Genomic DNA, 23,711 nt, shown 5'->3' with positions numbered 1-23,711 from the left:
ACAGAGCCTTGCCAGATGATCTTAACCTCCAAGTTTGTTCATAGAGGGAGATGCGTTCGGACAGGCAAGCTGGGTCAAAACTGGCATTTAGGGCTTTATAGGCTAAAGCCAGCACTTTAAATTCTGCTTGGTAGCAGACGGGCAGTCAGTACTCACTTACTTAGGCAGTCCCTCGTAATCCGAGGATGATGGTCCTCCAAGTCTGATGTCTGGTGGTGGGTTCGTAGGTGGCTGTGGAGCTGCATGTTCTCCCGCAGTGAGAACATCGGTTTCCAGGTGGAAGGTGGTTTCAGTCAGGGTTGGCTTGACACGCCTTCCTCTTGACATGTTTCTCCCTTTCACCCTAATTTGTGCCTCTTTGAATTCTGCAGCACTGCTGGTCACAGCTGACCTCCAGTTAGAGCATTCAAAGGACAGGGCTTCCCAATTCTTGGTGTCTATGCCACAGTTTTTAAGGTTGGCTTTGAGTCCATATTTAAATCTCTTTTCATGTCTACCAACATACAACATTACGGGAAGCAAATGGAGCTGGTACAACAGGGTGGTTGTGTACTTCCTGTACACCACTCCGGTGAAAAATCTGGTTGCCTCCCATTGGACGACTTGGAGCTTCCAAACAGTCTTCAAAGGCAACCCCATGTAGAGTGTGTTGCAGTAGTCTATTCGGGATGTAACAAGAGTGTGGACCACCGTGGCCAAGTCTGGCTTTTCAAGGTATGGGAACAGCTGGCGCACAAGTTTTACAATTTCAACTTAAGAACAAATCTACAGGAGCTATCAGACATCAGAAGAGCTGCAAGACCAAGAACAAGCCATGAGAGTAAAGGTGAAGATCCACCCAGAGGAAAAGTGATGTATGGCAGGAAAAGTGTTCCTGCCATATATCAAGGGAACCACTGACCACATAGGGAAGCTGATGAGGAAACACAACATTCAAACAATCTACAAACCCACCAAGAAAATCCAACAAATGCTACGTTCAGCAAAGGACAAGAGGGATCCTCTCACCTCTGCAGGAGTCTACCCTATACCATGCAGCTGTGGACAAGTCTACATAGGGAACACCAAATGCAGCACCATTGCCCAGACACGAATCAAGGAACATGAAAGGCACTGCAGACTACTTCAACCAGAGAAGTCAGCCATAGCAAAGCACCTGATGAACCAACCTGGACACAGCAGATTATTTGAGAACACAGAAATGCTGGACCACACAAACAACCACCATGTCAGGCTACACAGAGAAGCCATTGAAATCCACAAGCATGTGGACAATTTCAACAGAAAGGAAGAAACCATGAGAATGAACAAAATCTGGCTACCAGTATTAAAAAACTCAAAAATTACAACAGCAAAACAGCAGGGAGGAAACAACCAGGCACATCTTAACACCTCTCAACAGGGGATTTTCCAGGGCTCAGCCAGGCCTTCAAATGCTAATGAAGGTGGTCAGTTGAAACATTCACACCTAGCTCCAACAGGGAAGAGCTCTTTGCCCCACCCCAGCCATTCCACAGATATATAAACCCATTGTCCTAATTCCAACAGACCTCACTACCTCTGAGGATGCTTGCCATAGATGCAGGCGAAACGTCAGGAGAAATGTCTCTAGAACATGGCTCTATAGCCCGAAAAAACCCACAAGAACCTAGTGATTCCAGCCATGAAAGCCTTCGACAATACAAGGATCGATCTTGTTCATAACTTGGGGACTGACTGTACAGAATTATTCCAGTGGGACTAATTCTTCCCTCGATTTAGACACCATCCTCCTATGGTGGATGCCTAGAATTGCACTGGCTTCTTTGTTGACTCATGTTCAGCTTCTGCTCCCGTTTGAAATTCGTTTTGTTATTTGCCACACAGTTCCTCACCACTGCTTTAAGTCAATTGTTGAATAGTAAGTTAACTTTTAGGGAAAATTGCTTTCATTTTGTGGGTCTACTGTAGTTGGCATCAACAAATAACATCCAGGCCTTGAGGTTCATATTGTCTTCCAACGACTTCTGGATCTCTTGGAAGAGAGAAAGAGAGAGAAAACACTGTCTGCAGGAGGCTGAAAAGCAATATATTTTTGGGACAGCGTTAAAGGTCAGGGAATTATCAATTTATTTTGTCTCTTGCGCAGAGGGGGAGCTCGGCCTGAGGTTTATGTTTCTCTGCTGTAGGCGCCCGCATGTCTTGGGACAAAGGATGAGAGGAGTGGAACCGTTCCATCCCATAATTGTTTGGGGACTTGGGTATCCAACTGGTTCTGCTCTGGTTAAGTTCTGGTTGGAAATACAGATTGCAGAATTGCAAGATGGAACAAATTCTGTACATGAGTTATGTCATATATATATATATATATATATATATATATATATATATATATAGGCTCCAACCATCAGAAAGACAACATAACAGATGTTGTGCCATTTCCCTTTTTCTCTACCTTTCTACCTCCACAACATTTTAGTACAACGGAAACTATGCGAAAACGAAAAAGAATCGCCAAACGTGCTTTGAGGAAGATTTGAGGACATGGAATATCTGGTTCTTGTACATGGAAACTGCCTTGTTGTGTAATTTCCATCTATGAGCACCACATATTAGCTGTTTCGTCCCAATCCTTTTCTTAATTTGTGGAAATTGCACCATTGTGTAATGGTGCAAATTAGAAAAAGAAGCGAAAACCAACCTTTCTGTATGAAATTTGGTCGTTCAATTTTCCTGGGATAATTCCCAAAAATATTACTTTGGAATTCAACCACATATTGGATTTGGCCCGCCAAGTCTTTATCCGAAAGGCATGCTGGAAAGGAACACAGAAGCACAAAATCTGAAAGAGGATCCGCTCAAAAGTTCAAGTCATTTCCGATTTATGGCAACCCTCTCACAGGTTTTCTAGGGCTGAGAGTGTGTGATTCAGCCAAGGTCACCCAGTGAGTTTCTATGGCTGAGCTCAAATCCTGGCTCTCAAAATATAGCTCAGGGTGCATTTTGTTGTTGTTCATTCATTCAGTCATTTCTGACTCTTCGTGACCTCATGGACCAGCCCACACCAGAGCTCCCTGTCGGCCGTCACCACCCCCAGCTCCTAAAAGGTCAAGCCGGTCACTTCAAGGATGCCATCCATCCATCTTGCCCTTGGTTGGCCCCTCTTCCTTTTTCCTTCCATTTTCCCCAGCATCATTGTCTTCTCTAAACTTTCCTTTCTTCTCATGATGTGGCCAAAGTACTTCATCTTGGCCTCTACTATTCTTCCCTCCAATGAGCAGTCGGGCTTTATTTCCTGAAGTATGGACTGGTTCGATCTTCTCAGGGTGCATTTACACTGCAGAATTATTGGGCTGCGTTAGCACAGCGGTTAAAAGCCACTAGCTCAGTGTTTCTCGACCTTCCTAATGCCACGACCCCTTAATACAGTTCCTCATGTTGTGGTGACCCCCAACCACCCAACCATAAAATTATTTTTGTTGCTACTTCATAACTGTAATATTGCTGCTGTTATGGGTTGTAATGTAAATATCTGATATACAGGATCAGGAATGTAGCTGGGGGGGGGGCTTGAAGGGCTTCAGCCCCCCCCCAATTCTCAGGCTTCAGCCCCCCCCCCCCCCCAATTCTCAGGGTGGTCTGAGAGACGGCCTTATTGGTACATTATTTGAACTGTTATGTTTATTCATATCATGATCTGATCACCATGCTCAATATATCCCATATGCAGGGGGTATTGGGGTAACAATACAAAAGGTTTGCTAGGGTAACCCTTCTTTCACTCAGACTCAGCCCCCCCTCCCCAAATCAAACTCTGCCCCCCCCCCCCAAATCAAAATCCTGGCTACGGGCCTGTGCAGGATGTATTTTCATTCACTGGACCAAATTTGGCACAAATACCCAATACGCCCAAATGTGAATACTGAATACTGGTGTGGTTGGGGTGAGGGTGGGGATTGATTTTGTCATTTGGGAGCTGTAGTTGCTGGGATTTCTAGTTAACCTAAAATTAAAGAGCATTCTGAAGTTCACCAGCAATGGGGTTGAACTAAACTTGGCACACAGAACTCCCATGACCAACAGAATATACTGGAAGGGTTTGGTGGGCATTGATCTTGAGGTTTGGAAGGTCTGACTTGGCCACGGTGGTCCACACTCTGGTTACATCCCGTATGGACTACTGCAATGCTCTCTACATGGGGTTGCCTTTGAAGACTGTTCGGAAGCTCCAAATGGTCCAACGGGCAGCAGCCAGGTTGCTAACAGAAGCGGCGCCCAGGGAGCATACAACTCCTCTGTTGCGCCAGCTCCACTGGCTGCCAATTTGCTACCGAGCACAAAGTGCTGGCTTTGGTCTATAAAGCCCTAAACAGTTCTGGCACTGCTTACCTGTCCGAATGTATCTCTCCTTACGAACCCTCTAGGGATTTAAGACATGGCCCATTCAGGTCTCTTCCAACTCTTTGATTCTATGATTCTATCTTCTGGGGAGGCCCTGTTCTCGGCCCTGCCATCTTCACAGGTTTGATTGGCGGGGACGAGGGATAGGGCTTTCCCAGCGGTGGCCCCTCGGTTGTGGAATGCCCTCCCCAGGGACATTAGATCAGCCCCCACCCTCTTAACATTTCGCAAAAAAGTTAAAACCTGGCTATATGAGCAGGCCTTCCCAAACGCAGTGTAGCTATGAAACTCTGATCTTGGAACGGTTGGACAACGTGATTGGATAATGAATGGTAATGAAATGCGTAGGACTTATGGTTTTTATTATGTTACTGATGTTAATTGTAATGATTTTTTTACCTGTGTTAAATGTTTCTAATGTTACATTATTTTGTACTGTTGTGGGCATTGAATTGTGCCATTGAGTCACCCTTGGGCTGAGAATGGTGGTATAGAAGCATAGTAAATAGATAAATAAATAAATTTTGGAGTTGTCGTTCACCTTCATTCAGAGAGTACTGTGTGGATTCAAACAATGATAGATCAAGACCAAACGTGGCACGAAAACTCAATATGCCTGAATGTGAACACTGATGGAGTCTGGGGGAAATAGACCTTGGCATTTGGGAGTTGGAATTGATGTGGTTTATAGTTCACCGACAAAAAGGAAGAGAAGGACAGGTGGAGAGATCTTCAGACTTCTCTGCCAACGGGGTTCTTAAGACCATCAGAAATATATATTTTCTGATGGTCTTTGGCAACCCCCTCATGACCTGACTCCCAGGGTGTGCTAGTTTCAGGAAAGGCTACTGATCAGAAGGTCAACAGTTCAAAGCCATGAGTCGGGGTGAGCTCTCATCTGTCACTCCTAGCTCCTGCCAACCTAGCAGTTCGAGAGCATGTAATGTGAGTAGATCTATAGGTATCACCTCGATGAAAAGGAAAAAGGGTGCTCCATGCAAACATGCCAACAAAAAGATTGGAGATGTCTATGGATAGCAGGCTCCTTTGGCATGGAAGATAGAACAACAGTACCTCACCATGGCTGGAAGTTGAGCATCACCTCCAGATGCCAGAAATGGAAAAAGGGGAAACCCTTTACCTTATCTGTGTATTGTATGTTGTTGTTTGTGTAAAAAAAAAAAAGCATTGAATGTTTGCCTTATATATATTGTAATCTGCTCTGAGTTCCTCCGGGGAGATAAAGTGAAATATAAATAAAGTGTATTATTAGTATTAATGTCATTTGACACCACTTTAACTGTAATGGCTCAATGTTAGGGAATCCTGGAAGTTGTAGTTTTACAAAGTCTTCAGCCTTTTCTGCCAAAGAGTGTTGATGTCTCACAAATTACAATCCCTCATGTTTCCATAACATTGGGCAGATAAGGTATTGTCCAACTGCATCTACAGTGTGACCCCTGCAGGAGCCACAAGGGGATGTCAGAGGGATCGCCAAAGACCACCCTGTTGGTCGTGGGGTTCTGTGTGGGAAGTTTGGCCCAATGCTATCATTGGTGGGGTTCAGAATGCTCTTTGATTGTAGGTGAACTATAAATCCCAACAACTACAACTCCCAAATGTGAAGTCTATTCTCCCCAAACTCCATCAGTGTTCACATATGGCGTATTGAGTATTCATGCCAAGTTTGGTCCAGATCCATCATAGTTTGAGTCCACAGTGCTCTCTGGATGTAAGTGAACTACAATTCCACAACTCAAGGTCAATGCCCACCAAGCCCTTCCAGTATTTACTGTTGATCATGAGAGTTCTATATGCCAAGTTTAGTTCAATTCCATCACTGGTGGAGTTCAGAATGCTCTTTGATTGTGGGTGAACTATAAATCCCAGCAACTACAACTCTCAAATGTCAAGGTCTATTTTCCCAAAACTCCACCAGTGTTCACATTTGGGCATATTGAGTATTTGTATCAAGAGTCCACAGTGCTCTCTGGATGTAGGTGAACTATAACTCCACAACTCAAGGTTGAGGCCCACCAAACCCTTCCAGTATTTTCTGCTGGTCATGGGAGTTCTCTTTGCCAAGTTTGGTTCAATTCCATTGTTGGTGGGGTTCAGAGTGCTCTTTGTAGGTGAACTATACATACCAGCAACTATAACTCCCAAATGACAAAATTAATCCCCCCCCCCAACTCCCCCAGTATTCAAATATGGGCATATTGGATATTTGTGCCAAATTTGGTCCAGTGAATGGAAATACATCTTGGATATCAGATACTTACGTATGATTCATAACAGTATCAAAATTACATTTGTGAAGTAGCAACAAAAATAATTCTATGGTTGGGGTCACCACAACACGAGGAATTGCATTAAGGGGTCATGGCATTAGGTGAGTTGAGATCCACTGGTGTAGATGCAACCTAGGTGTAGTTTGGAGAGAGCAGAGATCGACTTGCAACCCCACTGTGCTGTCACACGCTGGGCTTATAGCAATTGGGTTTTGAACAGGACGTGCTCTTTGTGCCCAGCGGGAAGCCGGGGTACCTCAGCTGAGAGGCCCTAAGGATTTTCCTATACAAAGTCTTTAGAAGCTTGAAAAGTTTAACAAAGTCCTTTATTATTGCTTAGTCTTCAACAAAACAATCAAATACTTCTCAGATCTTCAACAGGTCAAACAAATACTCCAAGGCTTTGAATGAACTGGTGGCTTTATTAACAGTTTCTTTTCTTTAAGAGGAAAACCCCTTTTAACCCCTCCTTGGGCAATCTACTTTCTAAACTTTGCTGGTGTGGGCTCTACTCCCGGCTCCAAACTGCTTCTTGGGTCCCAAGTAGACCTACCATTCAAGGCTTTGTAGATTCTCCAGCTGGAGTCCTTTGGAACTGTTTCTCCCAGAATTTCTGGTGAAACGAAGCTTCTCTACAGGTGGAGCTGATTCACATCCTGTAGCTAAGCTTTCAACTATAAGACTGACCTAAAATGGCTCCCTCTCCTCCCAGATCCCTGGGAAAAGGGGCGGAACCAAAACTTAGCAATGATTGATGGGTCATTGGCCCTGTAAATACAAACCAAGGGAAGCCACCTTATTGCAAAATACACGGAACTTTGGAATACATGCAAACACTCAAAGAAAGAAAAGGAAGTTGGAGCTTTTGGTACTGCCGCACCAGCACACCCATACTGAGTTGAATGGGGTCTGCCCGGTCCTTCCAGCCATGAAAAGGGAACTGAAAGGATGAATGAATGATCTCTATTGAATCGGCAGTTGTAGACGATTCAATACAGGATTGGCTAGGACAGATGGGAGGAGCTGGAGCTGTGAGTGAAAAGAGGCAGGCAGCTTCTATCAGAGAGAGAGAAGGGATTAACATCACAGAGAGAAGGGTTTTAAACAGCAGAAGAGGGAGATTGGATTTTAAGCTACAGGGAGAGGGTAGTTTTCGAGTGAGCTGAAGATTTCCCGAGGGAGAGTGTTTGAAAGGCAGGTGGGGCTATAGAGTGGCATGAAGGGTCAATAGCCGCCTGTGAACTGGTGTGGGGGAAGAACACACTGGTTGTTATACACTCTAAAGGACAGAGTATTCTAGTGGGATCTGGATACGCTGAGGGGACAGATAGGTTTAATCTGTCTGAGGGAATCTGCTCACGTCGAAGAACAGATACCCAGTTGGGAAGTTCAGTAAGCTTGTGAAGACTTAGTAACCGTTTAAGAAGATTGTGCTGTGCTAACCATATACGCTTTTGTAACTCAAAGAAGAATCCAGTTGTTTGTTCCAGTACTTTTAAATAAACTTTGTTCTAGTTCAACTTTACATGAAGTCCTCACATTGATTCATTCCATCAAGTCGGTTCCAGTGGTTTCTTACATCTTTTCGCCTCAGACACTTTAGAGGGAGTTAAAGGAAGGGCTGGGGCACAACAAGCTTTACCTCAGACATAACATCAAGATAAATTCTCAAAATCTATTTGAGTGGTGGCAGTAATACCTTAATACACATAGAGCTTTATGACAAGTGTCCAGCTGGAGCCTTAGAAAACAAAGTCCTCAACTCTGTTCCTTCAAATTGGTATCAACGGCTGAATGGTCATTCAGTCCAGCTTACATTGGTGAACAGCTGGGGGCAATATAACAGCCGAAGGAACGTTAGAGTGTGTGTGCTGGGGAATATATTAGAAGTATTATTCCCTAGAGCTTCGGCTGATCGTTACAAACTGGCGGCAGCGGTGGGATAAAAAGGTTTTCCCCCCTGCCAACGGCCGATCGGTCCTTTAGATCTTTATAGCAGTCCTAGGAACAGTTGCTATTTTATTTCACCATCTTAGTCGCTGGATAACACAAGCACACTGCGATGGAGAAATCCATCTCATTTCAGGAAATACTGTTTAAATTAAAACTGATGTGGAGAGTGGGAATTAAATGTCCTCCTGGGAGTTCCCTGGGAATAATTCAGAAGGAGGACGGCGTCATTGCAAATCCCAAAACAAACAAACAAACAGTAAGGACAGGAACGAGAAACCAGAGATTGATCTTCGGGTGTTTTCAATCTGTCCAGATGGGCCCATCTGTATTAATTTGTATCGACCAAAAATAGCTGTTTTGCAATTGCAGACTCTGCCATCTGAGATTTCTCCAGCAGTTTTGTTGAAATAAAGACTAGCGGGTCACCCTGTTCCCAACACTTCATCTTCTTTAGACAGGCTTTCGACACCCCGCTTTCTGATGAGTTGCACTTTCAACAGATCTAAATTACGGCAACGTGACACACTTTCAACTTCTGGTTCACTTTTCCTCTTCTCTCTCTCTCTCTCAGTCTGGATCGGCACTGATTAGGATGGTTCTTCTCACAAGTTGCATCTGTTTTTCTTCTCTCTTTCAGTAAGCACCACGTTGTTTGAGAACTGCACAGGATGTATCATGTGTTCGGAGGATAACGGGTGCACCTCCTGCCAACAGAAGCTCTTCCTGCTCCTCTGGAGGGATGGGATCCGCCAATACGGGGCCTGCCTCCACGCCTGCCCATCGGGGTACTTTGGGGTGCGAGGCCAAGAGGTCAACCGATGCATCAGTAAGTGGCCCATTCCAACAATCATGTCTTTATTGCAAGAATGGGCAGATTTGGTCCCTCCAGGTGTTTTGGACTTCAACTCCCACAATTCCTAACAGCCGGTAGGCTGTTAGGAATTGTGGGAGTTGAAGTCCAAAACACCTGGAGGGACCAAATTTGCCCATGTCTGGATTAATAAAAGTAAATAGTTTTCCCCTGACATTAAGTCCAGTCGTGTCCGACTCTGGGGGTTGGTGCTCATCTCCATTTCTAAGCTGAAGAGCCGGCGTTGTCCGTAGACACCTCCAAGGTCATATGGCCGGCATGACTGCATAGAGTGCCATTACCTTCCCGCCAAGGCGGTACCTATTGATCTACTCACATTTGCATGTTTTCGAACTGCTAGGTTGGCAGAAGCTGGGGCTAACAGCAGGAGCTTATGCCGCTCCTCGGATTCGAACCTGCGACCTTTCGATCAGCAAGTTCAGCAGCTCAGTGCTTTAACCCACTGTTGTTGTTCATTCGTCAAGTCGCTTCCGACTCTTCGTGACCTCATGGACCAGCCAACACCAGAGTTCCCTGTCGGCCGTCACCACCCCGAACTCCTTCAAGGTCAAGCCAGTCATTTCAAGGATGCCATCCATCCACCTTGCCCTTGGTCAGCCCCTCTTCCTTTTTCCTTCCATTTTCCCCAGCATCATTGTCTCCTCTAGGTGACCTCATGGACCAGCCCAGGGCAGAGCTCCCTGTCGGCCATCACCACCCCGAATTCCTTCAAGGTCAAGCCAGTCATTTCAAGGATGCCATCCATCCACCTTGCCCTTGGTTGGCCCCTCTTCCTTTTTCCTTCCATTTTTCCCCAGCATCATTGTCTTCTCTAAGCTTTCCTGTCTTCTCATGATGTGGCCAAAGTACTTGGCCTCTACTATCCTTCCCTCCAATGAGCAGTCGGGCTTTAATCCACTACACCATGCATATCATGAAAACGCACTGCAGTGTACTTCACGCCCAGTAATCCAACACAAGCAAAAGCAGGGGAAAGCTAGAAATGAAGTCCTTGATGGGCATTGGCACGCTGTAGTATAAACCACATTGCATGAAATTGTCCCCACAAAAGGTGAATTGGTGTTCAGATACCCAAAGTACTCCATGGATGTGCTTCATACGCATTCCAGAAGGTTGCATTGGGGGGAAAAAACCAGCATTATTTATAGTTGTGGATCCTGGAACTGGTTTGAGGCCGGCCTCTCATAGAATCATAGAATCCTAGAGTTGGAAGAAAACCTGATGGGCCATCCAGGCCATATAGCCCGAAAAACCTACAACAACCCACGAAAGCCTTTGACAATACAGTGTCATTCTGTCTTGTTGCCTCTGCCAGATGGTTGTGGAGCTCTGTAAGAGCTTTGCCTTTCATGTATGTCCAATGCTGGCAGCCATGGAGGAGGCATGCTGACTGGTGCATTGTGGAAGTTGCAGCGCAGGGATGGACAGGAGCAGTGTCCTTCTGCCTGGGAATATTCAGCCTGTTTATTAAAAATCTCTCTTAAATGTTTCAGTTATTTATTTGTCGTGTCAGAGCAACCAGTCCATTATATTACATTTCTAACAGAACAAAGCAAACAAACAGAGAAAATACACAACTTGTGAGTTTGGTAGCTGATTAAATGTCCTTTGAGCAGTATCTGGCCACTTGGATTGCTTCCGGTGTTGCTGCAAGAAGGTCCTCCATTGTGCATGTGGCAGGGCTCAGGTTGCATTGCAGCAAGTGGTCAGTGGTTGGCTCTTCTCCGCACTCGCATGTCGAGGATTCCACTTTGCAGCCCCATTTCTGAAGGTTGGCTCTGCATCTCGTGGTGCCAGAGCGCAGTCTGTTCAATGCCTTCCAAGTTGCCCAGTCTTCTGTGTGCCCAGGAGGGAGTCTCTCATTTGGTATCAGCCATTGGTTGAAGTGCTGGGTTTGAGCCTGCCACTTTTGGACTCTCGCTTGCCGAGGTGTTCCAGCGAGTGTCTCTGTAGATCTTAGAAAACTATGTCTAGATTTAAGTCGTTGGCGTGCTGGCTGATACCCAAACAGGGGATGATCTGGAGATGTCTCAGTTGACCATTGCTGTGTCCAATGGGTTCTCTCTTTGCCTCTGCAGAATGCCGGTCGCCCAACTGTGAGATCTGCTTCAGCAAAGACTTCTGCATAAAATGCAAGAAGCCATTCTTCTTGCACAAAGGCAAATGCTTCAGCACGTGTCCCCTAGACACGATGGCCCAGCCCAGTACCCAGGAATGCAAGCCAGGCAAGTAGCTTTTGCTCTTTGTGGTGCAACATCAACGCCCCTGCCCGACTTCCTATTTTTGGGAGGAATGTGGTTGCAATTGTTTTGTGTCTTGTTCTCCCTTCCAGAAAAGTGTGAGATGGGGCCGTGGGGCAACTGGAGCCCCTGCGCCAACCAAGGCCAGACGTGCGGCTGGCGGTGGGGCTCAGCCACAAGGAGCCGGGAGGCCATCAAGACCAGCAAAGAGGAAACAGAGGCATGCCCAGTGCTGACCGAGTCTAGGAAATGCCGCATGAAGAAGCGCTGCCCTGGAGGTAAGGGTCTAAAGCAGCGTTTCTCAACCAGGGGGTCAGGACCCTTGCGGGGGTTGCGAGGGGGTGTCAAAAGGGTCACCAAAGACCATCAGAAAACAGAGTATTTTCTGTTGGTCATGGGGGTGCTGGGTGGGAAGTTTGGCCCAATTCTATCATTGGTTGGGTTCAGAATGCTCTTTGATTGTAGGTGAACTATAAATCCCAGGAACTACAACTCTCAAATGTCAAGGCCTATTTTCCCCAAACTCCACCAGTGTTCATATTTCAGTATATTGAGTATTCGTGCCAAGTTTGATCCAGATGTTTGAGTCCACAATGCTCTCTGGATGTAGGTGAACTACAACTCCCAAACTCAAGGTCAAACTCCCAAACCCTTCCAGTATTTTCTGTTGGTCATGGGAGTTTTGTGTGCCAAGTCTGGTGCAATTCCATCGTTGGTGGAGTTCAGAATATTCTTTGATTGTAGGTGAACTATAAATCCCAGGAACTACAACTCCCAAATGTCAAGGCCTATTTTCCCCAAACTCCATCAGTGTTCATATTTCAGTATATTGAGTATTCATGCCAAGTTTGATCCAGATATTTGAGTCCACAATGCTCTCTAGATGCAGGTGAACTACGACTCCCAAACTCAAGGTCAAACTCCCAGGAACTACAACTCTCAGATGTCAAGGCCTATTTTCCCCAAACTCCATCAGTGTTCATATTTCAGTATATTGAGTATTCGTGCCAAGTTTGATCCAGATGTTTGAGTCCACAATGCTCTCTAGATGTAGGTAAACTACAACTCCCAAACTCCAGGTCAAACTCCCAAACCCTTCCAGTATTTTCTGTTGGTCATGGGAGTTTTGTGTGCCAAGTCTGGTTCAATTCCATTGTTGGTGGAGTTCAGAATACTCTTTGATTGTAGGTGAACTATAAACCCCAGCAACTACAACTCCCAAATGACAAAATCACATACACCCCCAACCCTACCAGTATTAACACAAGTGATAACACAAGTTCCACTTACACAGTTGTAATTCGCTAGGTTTTTTATGCAATCTTTTGAACAAAGCACATAGTTTTCAGAGCAAAAAATGTAGGCTATTATTTTAAATAATGCATGTTTTTTGCACAAATGGTCTTTGCACCTCCCTGTATATGAAAAAATTATTTTAAAACATGAAATAGCAACCTTGTTCTTTGGGAACATCCTTCATAAATCATTCCTTTATTACAAAATAAAAGAAGCCAAAACGGGGGGAGAAAGAGAAGCTTCCAAATGGCAAAATGCTGGACTTCATTTGGATTTATTGAGGAGTAAAAACACATGTGCGGATGAGTCAGGGGGCGATAACTTAGAAGTCCATTTTGTGTCGAATGTGGCCTTCGGGGCCTTTGGCTTCAGAGAAGGAGAACACCTGGTTGGCATCTAGAAGGTCTCCGGTTCATTCTTTGGCATCTCAAGCTGAAGGGTCTCCGGTATCAGATTTGGGAGAGACCCCCTCAAGCCCCGGGCAGTGGCTGTCAATCAAAGAAGAGCAGACCAGTCTGTTCCAGATTAAAGCCAAGACTAACGTTGTGAACATAATCAGCAAATTCCTCCCTAGTCTCCCATATTTTGTCTTCATTGGGTTGTGCATTCACTTGCACATTTTGTTGTGTATTGCTGCATGTCATACAGCCATTTGAGAAAAGGCTTGTGTAACACAATCAAGTTGTAGCTCTCAATGTGGAGATTTACCCTAAACTTACATGGGATTTTAGCCTGTAGCATTGCAGAACTACAATTCCCTGAATGCCTCATTACTGGCTGCATTGGCTAGGGGGATGCTAAGGGTCTTGCAGCTCTTCAGACATCAGAAGAGCTGCAAAACTGAGAACAAGCCACGAGAGTCAAGACAAAGATCTACCCAGGGGAAAATGTTCTTGCCATACATCAAGGGAACCACTGACCGCAGAGGGAAGCTGATGAGGAAACACAACATACAAACTATCTACAGACCTACCAAGAAAATCGAACAAATGCTATGTTCAGCAAAGGACAAGAGGGATCCTCTCACCTCTGCCGTGTACCATGCAGCTGTGGACAAGTCTACATAGGGACCTCCGAACGCAGCAGCATTGCCCAAACACGAATCAAGGGACATGAAACTTACTGCAGACTACTTCAACCAGAGAAGTCAGCCATAGCAGAGCACCTGATGAAGCAACCTGGACACAGCATATTATTTGAGAACACAGAAACGCTGGACCACTCTCACAACCACCATGTCAGACTACACAGAGAAGCCATTGAAATCCACAAGCATGTGGACAATTTCAACAGAAAGGAGGAAACCATGAAAATAAACAAAATCTGGCTACCAGTATTAAAGAAAACTCTAAAATTAGAACAGCAAAACAACAGAGAGGAAACAAACAAGGACATCTAATCACCTCTCGACAACAGTTTGCACCAGGCACTTATATGCTAATCAAGGTGGTCAGTTGAAACATTCACACCTAGCTCCAGCAGACAAGGGTTCTTTGTCCACCCTGGTCATTCCACAGATATATAAACCCATTTTCCTAGTTCCAACAGACCTCACTACCTCTGAGGATGCTTGCCATAGATGCAGGCGAAACGTCAGGAGAGAATGCCTCTAGATCAGGGGTCCTCAAACTAAGGCCCGGGGGCCGGATACGGCCCTCCAAGGTCATTTATCCGGCCCTTGCTCAGGGTCAACGTAAGTCTGAAAAGACTTGAAAGCACACAACAACAACAATAATCCTATGTCATTAGCCAAAAGTAGGCCCGCACTTCCCATTGAAATAATAATAAGTTTATATTTGTTAAAATTGTTCTTCATTTTAATTATTATATTGCATTTAAGTGTTTTTTTGCACTACAAATAAGATATGTGCAGTGTGTATAGGAATTCATTAATGTCTTTTTCAAATTATAATCCGGCCCTCCAACGGTTTGAGGGACTGTGACCTGGCCCTCTGTTTAAAATGTTTGTGGACCCCTGCTCTAGACCATGGCCATATAGCCCGAAAAAAATCTACAACAACCCAGGGATGTTGTTGGGTGTTATAGTTTCATTACATCTAGAAGGCTGCACCATTTTTCTCCTGTTTTGAACCAAACCCTTATGACAAGGCAGCCTGGCATGGGAGAATTTTCCAAAAAGACATGGAAATTGTGGGAAAACAGGAAGCTCAATCTGCTGTTCTTCGCTTTGGGTAATGCAAGAGTTGTTTTCTGGGTTTTGTTTCTGTTTTTATTCTCAAGGGAGCTGAACTCATCCTCTTGAGCAAAGTGCATAAAAACTTTGAAGGGAAGCCTTCATGCAAGCTGAATGCAAAGACAACAGAAAACAGAAGCATTGGAGCTGGAGATGTTTTATTTGTTTCTTTTGTACTGTTCCATTATCCAGGCGGAGGCCACAGGGGGGCGCTAGAGAGAGAAGGATAGTCCATCTTACAGTGGGGTGTTTGCACTGGGTATTCCCCCTCTCTGCTTCCCATTTAATAAATGAGGTTTGATTTCACAATGGGGATGCGGGTGTGGGAAATAACAGGAAAACAAGGGGGAATTGTTTGCCTCTTTCAACCCACCCTCCAGCCTCATAAAACAGACTATATTGTTATTATAATATTTATTTATATTTAAATTGCCAATATCCACTGGATAATGGAGAAAGGCAGGAAGTTTCAGAAAAATGTCGATTTCTGTTTTATTGACTATTCTAAAGCATTTGACTGTGTGGATCATACTAAATTGTAGCAAGTTCACTTCACTTCACTTTATTTCTTAATTAGTTGCCTCTCCACCAAGGTGCTCTGAGCGACTTACAATCTAAAATAGTATTTACAAAATATAAAAACATTCAACATAAAAACATTCAACAGTGACTATTTGGCAAATTAGATCTGATTACTTAAATGCACAACCAAACAGCCAAGTCTTGAATGACTTTACAAAAGGTCGCAATTCTGACATTGCTCTAATGTATGGAGGCAATGAGTTCCACAGAATTGGAGCAGAGGTCGAAAAAGCTCTACGCCTTGTTCTTGGTGGTATGGGGATACCAAATCACCTTGTCTCTCTCCTGAGGAAGGACCAAGTAGCAACAGTAAAAACTGACCATGGAACAACAGACTGGTTCAAGATTGGGAAAGGCGTACGGCAAGGCTGCATCCTCTCACCCAACCTATTCAACTTGAATGCAGAACACATGCGATGTGCGGAGCTTGACGAATGCAAGGCTGGAGTAAAAATTGCTGGAAGAAACATTAACAACCTCAGATATGCAGATGACACCAGTGATGGCTGAAAGTGAGGAGGAGCTGAGGAGCCTTCTAATCAAGGCGAAAGAAGAAAGCGCAAAAGCTGGATTGCAGTTAAACATAAAAAAAACCCCAAGATTATGGCAACAAGAATAATTGACAAGTGGAAAATAGAGGGAGGAAACGTGGAGGCCGTGACAGACTTTGTATTTCTAGGCGCAAAGATTACTGCAGATGCAGACTGTGGCCATGATTAACCTCAATAAAATAGTGAAGAGTAAAGATCTCACACTGGCAACGAAGATCCGCATAGTTAAAGCAATGGTATTCCCCATAGTCACCTATGGATGTGAGAGCTGGGCCATAAGGAAGGCTGAGCCAAGGAAGAGATGTGCTTTTGAACTGTGGTGCTGGAGGAAAGTGCTGAGAGTGCCTTGGACCGCAAGAAGATCCAACCAGTCTATACGTCAAGAAATAAAGCCCGACTGCTCATTGGAGGGAAGGAGACTAGAGGCCAAGATCTTTGGCCACATCATGAGAAGACAGGAAAGCTTGGAGAAGACAATGATGCTGGGGGAAATGGAAGGCAAAAGGAAGAGGGGCCGACCAAGGGCAAGATGGATGGATGGCATCCTTGAAGTGACTGGACTGACCTTGAAGGAGCTGGGGGTGGTGACGGCTGACAGGGAGCTCTGGCCTGGTCCATGAGGTCACGAAGAGTCGGAAATGACTGAATGAATGAACAACAAATTTATTTATATCCCGCTCTATCTCTCCTGAAGGAGACTCAAAGCAACTTAACACAAAAGCATTATAGCATACAATTCAAAATATACAAACATACAAACATTAAAACAGAATTAAATATAAACAGTATTAAAAACAGATATGAGGCAGCAGTATAATGCACACAGATAATAAATACTGTATGCCACCATATAACAGTGACATCCTCTTTTTTTGGCCTCCCAAATCGGTCTTTTTGCTTTCATCGCATAATACAGATTTCCATGGCAGAGCAGATTATTACTTGAAGTAATTACTATATCAGTAATACTGAAATACCAATCATACTCCGAGACCCACTTTCTCCTACAATGTGTAAACATGACTGAGTTTCAGGATTGTCAGTAATTACTTTTGACCGAATAAGGGGAAAAGAATTGTTAAATTCAGGAAATCTATCCTTCTCTCTCTAGCGCCACCTTCTGTCCTCTGCTCAGATAATGGAACAGTACTGTTATGCCTGTCATAAAAAGGAAAGAGTGGAGATAATCAAGGGGGCATCTGCACTGTAAAACAAATGCAGTTTTGCACCACTTTAGTTATCATGGCTCAGCTATGGAATTATGGAAGTTGTACTTTTACAAGATCTTCAGCCTTCTCTGTCAAATACTGCTTGTGCCTTACCAAACTGCAGTTCCCTTGATTCCATAGCATTTTACTACAGTGGTTACGGTAGGGTCAAACACTACATTCATTCTACAATGTAGAAGCACCCCTAGACTAGACAGATCATTGGCCAGTGTGGGAATAAGGCATCCTGATTGGCATGGCTGCCAGTTGAAGCCTGCAATCTGGGCTTGTCTCATAATGGGGATTTTTATCTGTGCAGTTCTCCAATCATGAAAATATTATTTTTGCACTTCAAGTTGGGTTGTACTTACTGCAACCCTACCATGGACTACAATTCCCACTAAAAACAGACAGTTCTATCCCAGTCCTAGGCTAGTGTGTAAGGTGAAATGCAACTGCCTTTTAGCCAGTCTTTAAGATACGGCTTTTGCTGAGGACAGCTTTCACCAACCTAATACCTGCCAGAATCTTGTTGGACTCCATCAAACCCCATGATGCTTGAACTAATAGGATCTTGTGTTGGAGTTTTAAAATATACTAACCTATTCTGAAGATGCATTGATGGGTTACTTTAAGTACTGTAAGGGCTGAGTCATACTTGCAGTGATTTATTTATTTATCGTGTCAGGAGCGAACCAAACAGTTGTATTGCGTTTAAAAACAAAGTTCGCAAACTTGCCATTCTGTTAAATGTCCTTTGACCAGTAACTGGCCATTTGGAGTGCCTCTGGTGTTGTTTTAAAAAGGTCCTCCATTGTGCATGTGGCAGGGTTCAGGTTGCATTGTAGTAGGTGGTCTGTGGTTTCCTCTTCTCCACACTCGCATGACGTGGACTTCACTTGGTGGCTCCATTTCTTAAGGTTGGCTCTGCATCTCATGGTGCCAGAGCACAGTTTATTCAGCGACTTCCAAGTCACCCCGTTTTTTGTGTGCCCAGGAGGGAGACTCTCATTGGGTATCAGCCACTGATTGAGGTTAGTGATAAAACATGAGGATAGTGAGACCCTGAAGTTAGATTTGCATCAGGTGTATGAGATAACGAATGCATGAATGGGACATTGCATCGTGCAAGTGTATATAAGAACACCAACAGAATAAGTTGGTGTTGGGTGATGTTATGATATATGGTAGTGCCATGCTTCTCAACCTTCGTAATGGCATGACCCCTTAATACAGTTTCTCATGTTGGGGTGACCCCCAACCATAACATTATTTTTGTTGCTACTTCATAACAATAATTTTGCTACTGTTGTGAATCGAAATGTAAATATCTGATATGCAGGATGTATTTTCATCCACTGGACCAAATTGGCATAGATATCCAATACTCCCAAATTTGAACACTGGTGAGGTTGGAGCGGGGGATTGACTTTGTCATTTGGGAGTTATAGTTGCTGGGATTTGTAGTTAACCTACAATCAAAGAGCATTCTGAACTTCACCAATAATGGAATTGAACCAAACGTGGCACACAGAGCTCCCAGGATCAACAGAAAATACTGGAAGGGGTTGACCTTGAGTTTTGGAGTTGTGGTTCACCTACATTCAGAGAGCACTGGGGACTCAAACATTTTTTTTCCGTGTCCGGAGTGACCTGAGAAACTGCAAGTCGCTTCTGGTGTGAGAGAATTGGCCGTCTGCAAGGACATTGCCCAGGAGACGCCCAGATGATTAGATGTTTTATCATCCTTGTGGGAGGCTTCTCTCATGTCCCCACATGAAGAGCTAGAGCTGGTAGAGGGAGTTCATCCGCCTCTCCCCGAATTCAAACCTGCGACCTGTCGGTCTTCAGTCCTGCCAGCACAGGGGTTTAACCCACTGCACCACCGGGGGCTCAACTCAAACAATGATAGATCAGGACCAAACATGGCACAGATAATCAATATGCCCAAATGTGAACACTGGTGGAGTTTGGGGAAAACAGACCTTGACATTTGGAATTTTTAGTTGTTGGATGAATAGTTCACCTACAATCAAAGAGCATTCTGAACCCCACCAACAATAGAATTGGACCAAGCTTCCCACACAGAACCCCCATGACCAACAGAAAATATTGTGTTTTCTAATGGTCTTTGGAGACCCCTCTGACACCCCCTCACGACCCCCCCCCCAGGTGTCCTGACCCCCAGATTGAGAAGTGCTGCTGTAGATGGTACTTTAATACTGCTTGGAGGTTTGAACTAAGAAACTACTTTAGATTGAAGAAATACCTGACAATTTCTTGTTTTTGACTTTCAGAGAAGAAAGGAAAGAGAAACCAAAGGAAAGAGAAGAGGGAAAGGAAACAAAGGAGAAGGAAGAAACTGGACGTTCTCCTGGCCACCTAATCTGTTTCGAAGCAAGTGGAAGGTCCTGGGGAGGGTTGGGGAGCGACACACAAGGCAGTCCACCAGGTAGTCCACCAAGATGTGGCCTCTCTCTGCAGCCTCTCGATGAAATCTCTTTCCCGTCATTACGTTTTTCTCCTGGTTCCTTTCCATCCAGATAATGCCTTCTATCCCTGCTTTCCAGAAAGAGAGAAGAGGGGTCATGTTATGGCCTGTTGAATGCGAGAACCTTTACAGATCCAGACTTTTAGCCTCCCCAGCATTTCCCTGCCACAAGATTTCCAAGTTCTGGTTTGTTGAAATATTCATGAGTTTGCACACACAGAACACCACTGGAAGAAACATCACGGCTATACAGTGCTGGTTCTGTGTGTAATAAATGGAGTGGTGCCCTAAATGGTTTTGCAACAGAAGACAAGGAATAATATCCCTCCACCACCAGGGACCCAGGGAGAAGAAGACCTCCACAAAGCTACCAGGACTGCCCAAACTCCATGATGGACTGGAAAATGTAGTCTCTCATAGGCCTAAGACTATTATTCGCCAATGCATTGTTACATCTTTCTCCAAAGTAGCACAGCAGTTAACATTGACATGGATTCTTTTAAAGATGGATGGATAACTCCTTATCTTGTCCAAAAAGACTGATACACCTAGTTCATTGCATCCTTTACCTTGGCATGGAACCAACAAGCTAAGAGAACTCATTACTCCATAGTGAAAGGTGTCTGGATTGAACCCAACATTCTTGACCTATCAAGAACAGTGGAGCAGTTGGCTAGACAGCTGTCCTTGAGCTCAGCCTACTTTCCAGTGGGACCAAGAAAGGCAGGAGACTTCTTGCAGGATGGAGAAGCCAAACAGATGGTCTAGAACAATTTCCTGGGGTCATCTTGGGCTCTTGATCTCTGACAACTGCGTTCTTCAGTTGGCTTTGATGAGGTTCATCCAGATCTCCCAGTGGGCCTCCAAGATGGATTGTTCTACATGTTCCACAGTTGTCAGAGGTGAAACCTTGTGTCCAGACTCTTTTCTTTGGAAGTAGGATGCTGGAAGTATTTTCATATGTTGCAATATATGTTGAGCGTAGGTTAAGGCAACCCCAGACATGAACAAAGATGGCCTCCATATTGGACCTACAGCACCCTACAAACTTCTTAGCTTTCAAATGCTCCAAAACTCCATTCTGCTCAAACCTTCTCTACCTTAATGCTGAAAATCTGCTGCTTTGCCTCTTTGCTTCCTTCCTGCACAAAGCTCTGTCTTGCCCATCCTCTCCATTGAAAAGAAATAGGGAATAAAGAGGAGGCATCTCTATCCAACACTTGTCTTGGCCATAGCAATGGATCACTTACATTTGCTTAGTAAAGCAATAGTGAACCTTTGTTCAAACCCCAGTTTTAGAATCAGGAATTAAAAGGGACCTTGGAGATGAAACCAAACCTGGCTGGTGTCAAGGGGTCCTGCCATGTGCTGAAATGGCACTGTAGACCATTCCTAATGAACAGCAAAGTAAAATTGTGGATTTGATGAGTTTTTTAAATAGTTAATAGAATCTTCTGGTTAGCTTACATTGCCACTGTTTTTGTTCTTTTCTTCTGCACTGTCCTAAATTGAAAATGAATTGGTGCCTTGGATTGCATCTAAGTTGAATTAGATTGGCTCTAGGGACAGAAAGGTAAAATAAATGTGCAACAAGTAGTTTAAATCTTCTACACAAGGGACTTTGGGTTGACCTACCCACATCTTCAGAAACTTTATAGGTCCTCCAGGTAATTCTATGGTATGCTTCTGTTGGTTGCTTCCATAGAATCACCCTCAGGGACCTAGAAGATTCTTAGAGAGGATAGTTAAGGTAAAGGTTTCCCCTGACATTAAGTCTAGTTGTGTCCGATTCTGGGGGGTGGTGCTCATCTTCCTTTCTAAGCCAAAGAGCTGGCATTATTGACACCTCCAAGGTCATGTGGCCAGTATGACTGCAGGGTGAGACAAAGGACTCTTGTCTGCTGGAGCTAGGTGTGAATGTTTCAACTGACCACCTTGATTAGCATATAATGGCCTGACAGTGCCTGGAGCAAACTTTTGTTGAGAGGTGATTAGATGTCCTTGTTTGTTTCCTCTCTGTTGTTGTGCTGTTGTAATTTTAGAGGGTTTTTAAAAAGAGTTTTAGAGTTTCTGGCTACCTGCAGGTGTTTTGGACTTCAACTCCCACAATTCCTAACAGCCTCAGACCCCTTCCTTGTATCACCCTGGTCATTCCACAGATATATAAACCCATTTTCCTAGTTCCAACAGACCTCACTACCTCTGAGGATGCTTGCCATAGATGCAGGAGGAACGTCAGGAGAGAATGCCTCTAGACCATGGCCATATAGCCCGAAAAAACCTACAACAACCCAGAGAGAGAGCTATTTGCTGAAGGCTTGAATAGGCAATGGTGAGTCTGTCTGTCCTGCACAATTCCAATTGAAATGCTTTTGGTCTTTAGCTTTCAGCAACCACTACATCTACAGATGTTTACATGCACTCTAAGTCTCCGTAGGTCCTTTTCTTGAGCAAATTTTGTATGTCAGATACGTTGGGGTTTTTTTGTAATTCTGGATGAAGCGAAATGACATTTTATTGTTTCTATAAATAACAAATAAAAGTTATATATTATATAATTATATATATATTAAAATATAAAGAATTTATTTCTAGAGTGTCCATGTATTTAAAAAAATGCCCTTCATTTTATATGGATATAAGAAGTATGTGTTTTATTTTTGAATTTTGCATATTTTTTTGTTATAAAACGTTGCCTTGTATATCAAACTGTATATCAGGACTTTGGCTGAGGAAAAAAGGAGAGGGAAATGCAAGAAGGCAAGCTTTGCTGCTGTAGTTCTCATCTCCATCAGAAAGTATCCAAAGGAAAGATCTCTTTTTTTTTCCACGTTCAAATCTACAAATAACCACATGGAGGCACTACCGGACCAAAAAAAAAATTCCTTCCTTATCTTGCTGCGACACAATTTTTTGCTTTCTGTTGAGTGCAAGCACATAAATACATCCACTGTTAAGATGTTTTATATATTGTCTGTATTGCATCAAAGAGCAGGGCTGCTGTCTGGTTCATTTGCTACTCAATAAAGACAATTTAAAAACAGAAGATTTCTTATTCTTTGCATGAAAGCAGGCCTTTGCAACATTTCCAGAATAGAGTTGGAACAGGCATGGGTGAACTTTGGCCCTCCGGGTGTTTTGGACTTCAACTCCCACAATTCCTAACAGCCTCGGGCCCTTTCCTTTCCCCCCTCAGTCGCTTAAGTGGGGTTAGGGGCAACAAGACCCCTACCAAAATAAAAAAACTGAAAATAAAATTTAGATTATTTATTTATTTTGGGGTTCTTTACCCCGCCCTTCTCACCCCGAAGGGGACTCAGGGCGGCTTACAAAAGCAAAGGCACAATTTGATGCTTGCATCACAGAACAATCAAAACACAAAATTACATCAATTCACAGTTAACAACAATTCATGCATTATACCGATAAAATCAATAAAATCAATAAAACCAATACAAACCCAATTCCTCCTCCTACATGGTCAGCGTTTGTTATCTCATAGTTCTAATTTTCAATTTCACTTCGTCAATCCTGTTGGTCTTACTCGCCTGATTGTCTTATTTAATTGCCAGATTGCCCAAAGGCCTGGTCCCATAACCACATCTTCACACTCCTCCTGAAGAAGAGGAGGGATGATGATGCTCTGATTTCCCC

The 23,711-nt window shown here is 44.0% G+C and overlaps 1 protein-coding gene across 1 annotated transcript in view; it reads left to right on the top strand.

Moving 5' to 3' along the window:
* RSPO4 (R-spondin 4) overlaps positions 1-23,080 on the top strand; it is a 73,422-nt gene extending 50,342 nt beyond the window's left edge. The window contains exons 2-5 of the mRNA XM_060771871.2: positions 9,262-9,450; positions 11,574-11,720; positions 11,828-12,013; positions 19,864-23,080. Coding sequence (XP_060627854.2) covers positions 9,262-9,450; positions 11,574-11,720; positions 11,828-12,013; positions 19,864-19,952 — 611 coding nt within the window. The 3' untranslated portion in view covers positions 19,953-23,080. The remainder of the gene's footprint in view (positions 1-9,261; positions 9,451-11,573; positions 11,721-11,827; positions 12,014-19,863) is intronic.
* Positions 23,081-23,711: the final 631 nt, after the last annotated feature.

This window comes from Anolis sagrei, chromosome 4 (assembly GCF_037176765.1).
Source record: "Anolis sagrei isolate rAnoSag1 chromosome 4, rAnoSag1.mat, whole genome shotgun sequence".
Lineage (NCBI taxonomy): Eukaryota > Metazoa > Chordata > Lepidosauria > Squamata > Dactyloidae > Anolis > Anolis sagrei.
This window is presented reverse-complemented; position numbering and strand designations above follow the sequence as displayed.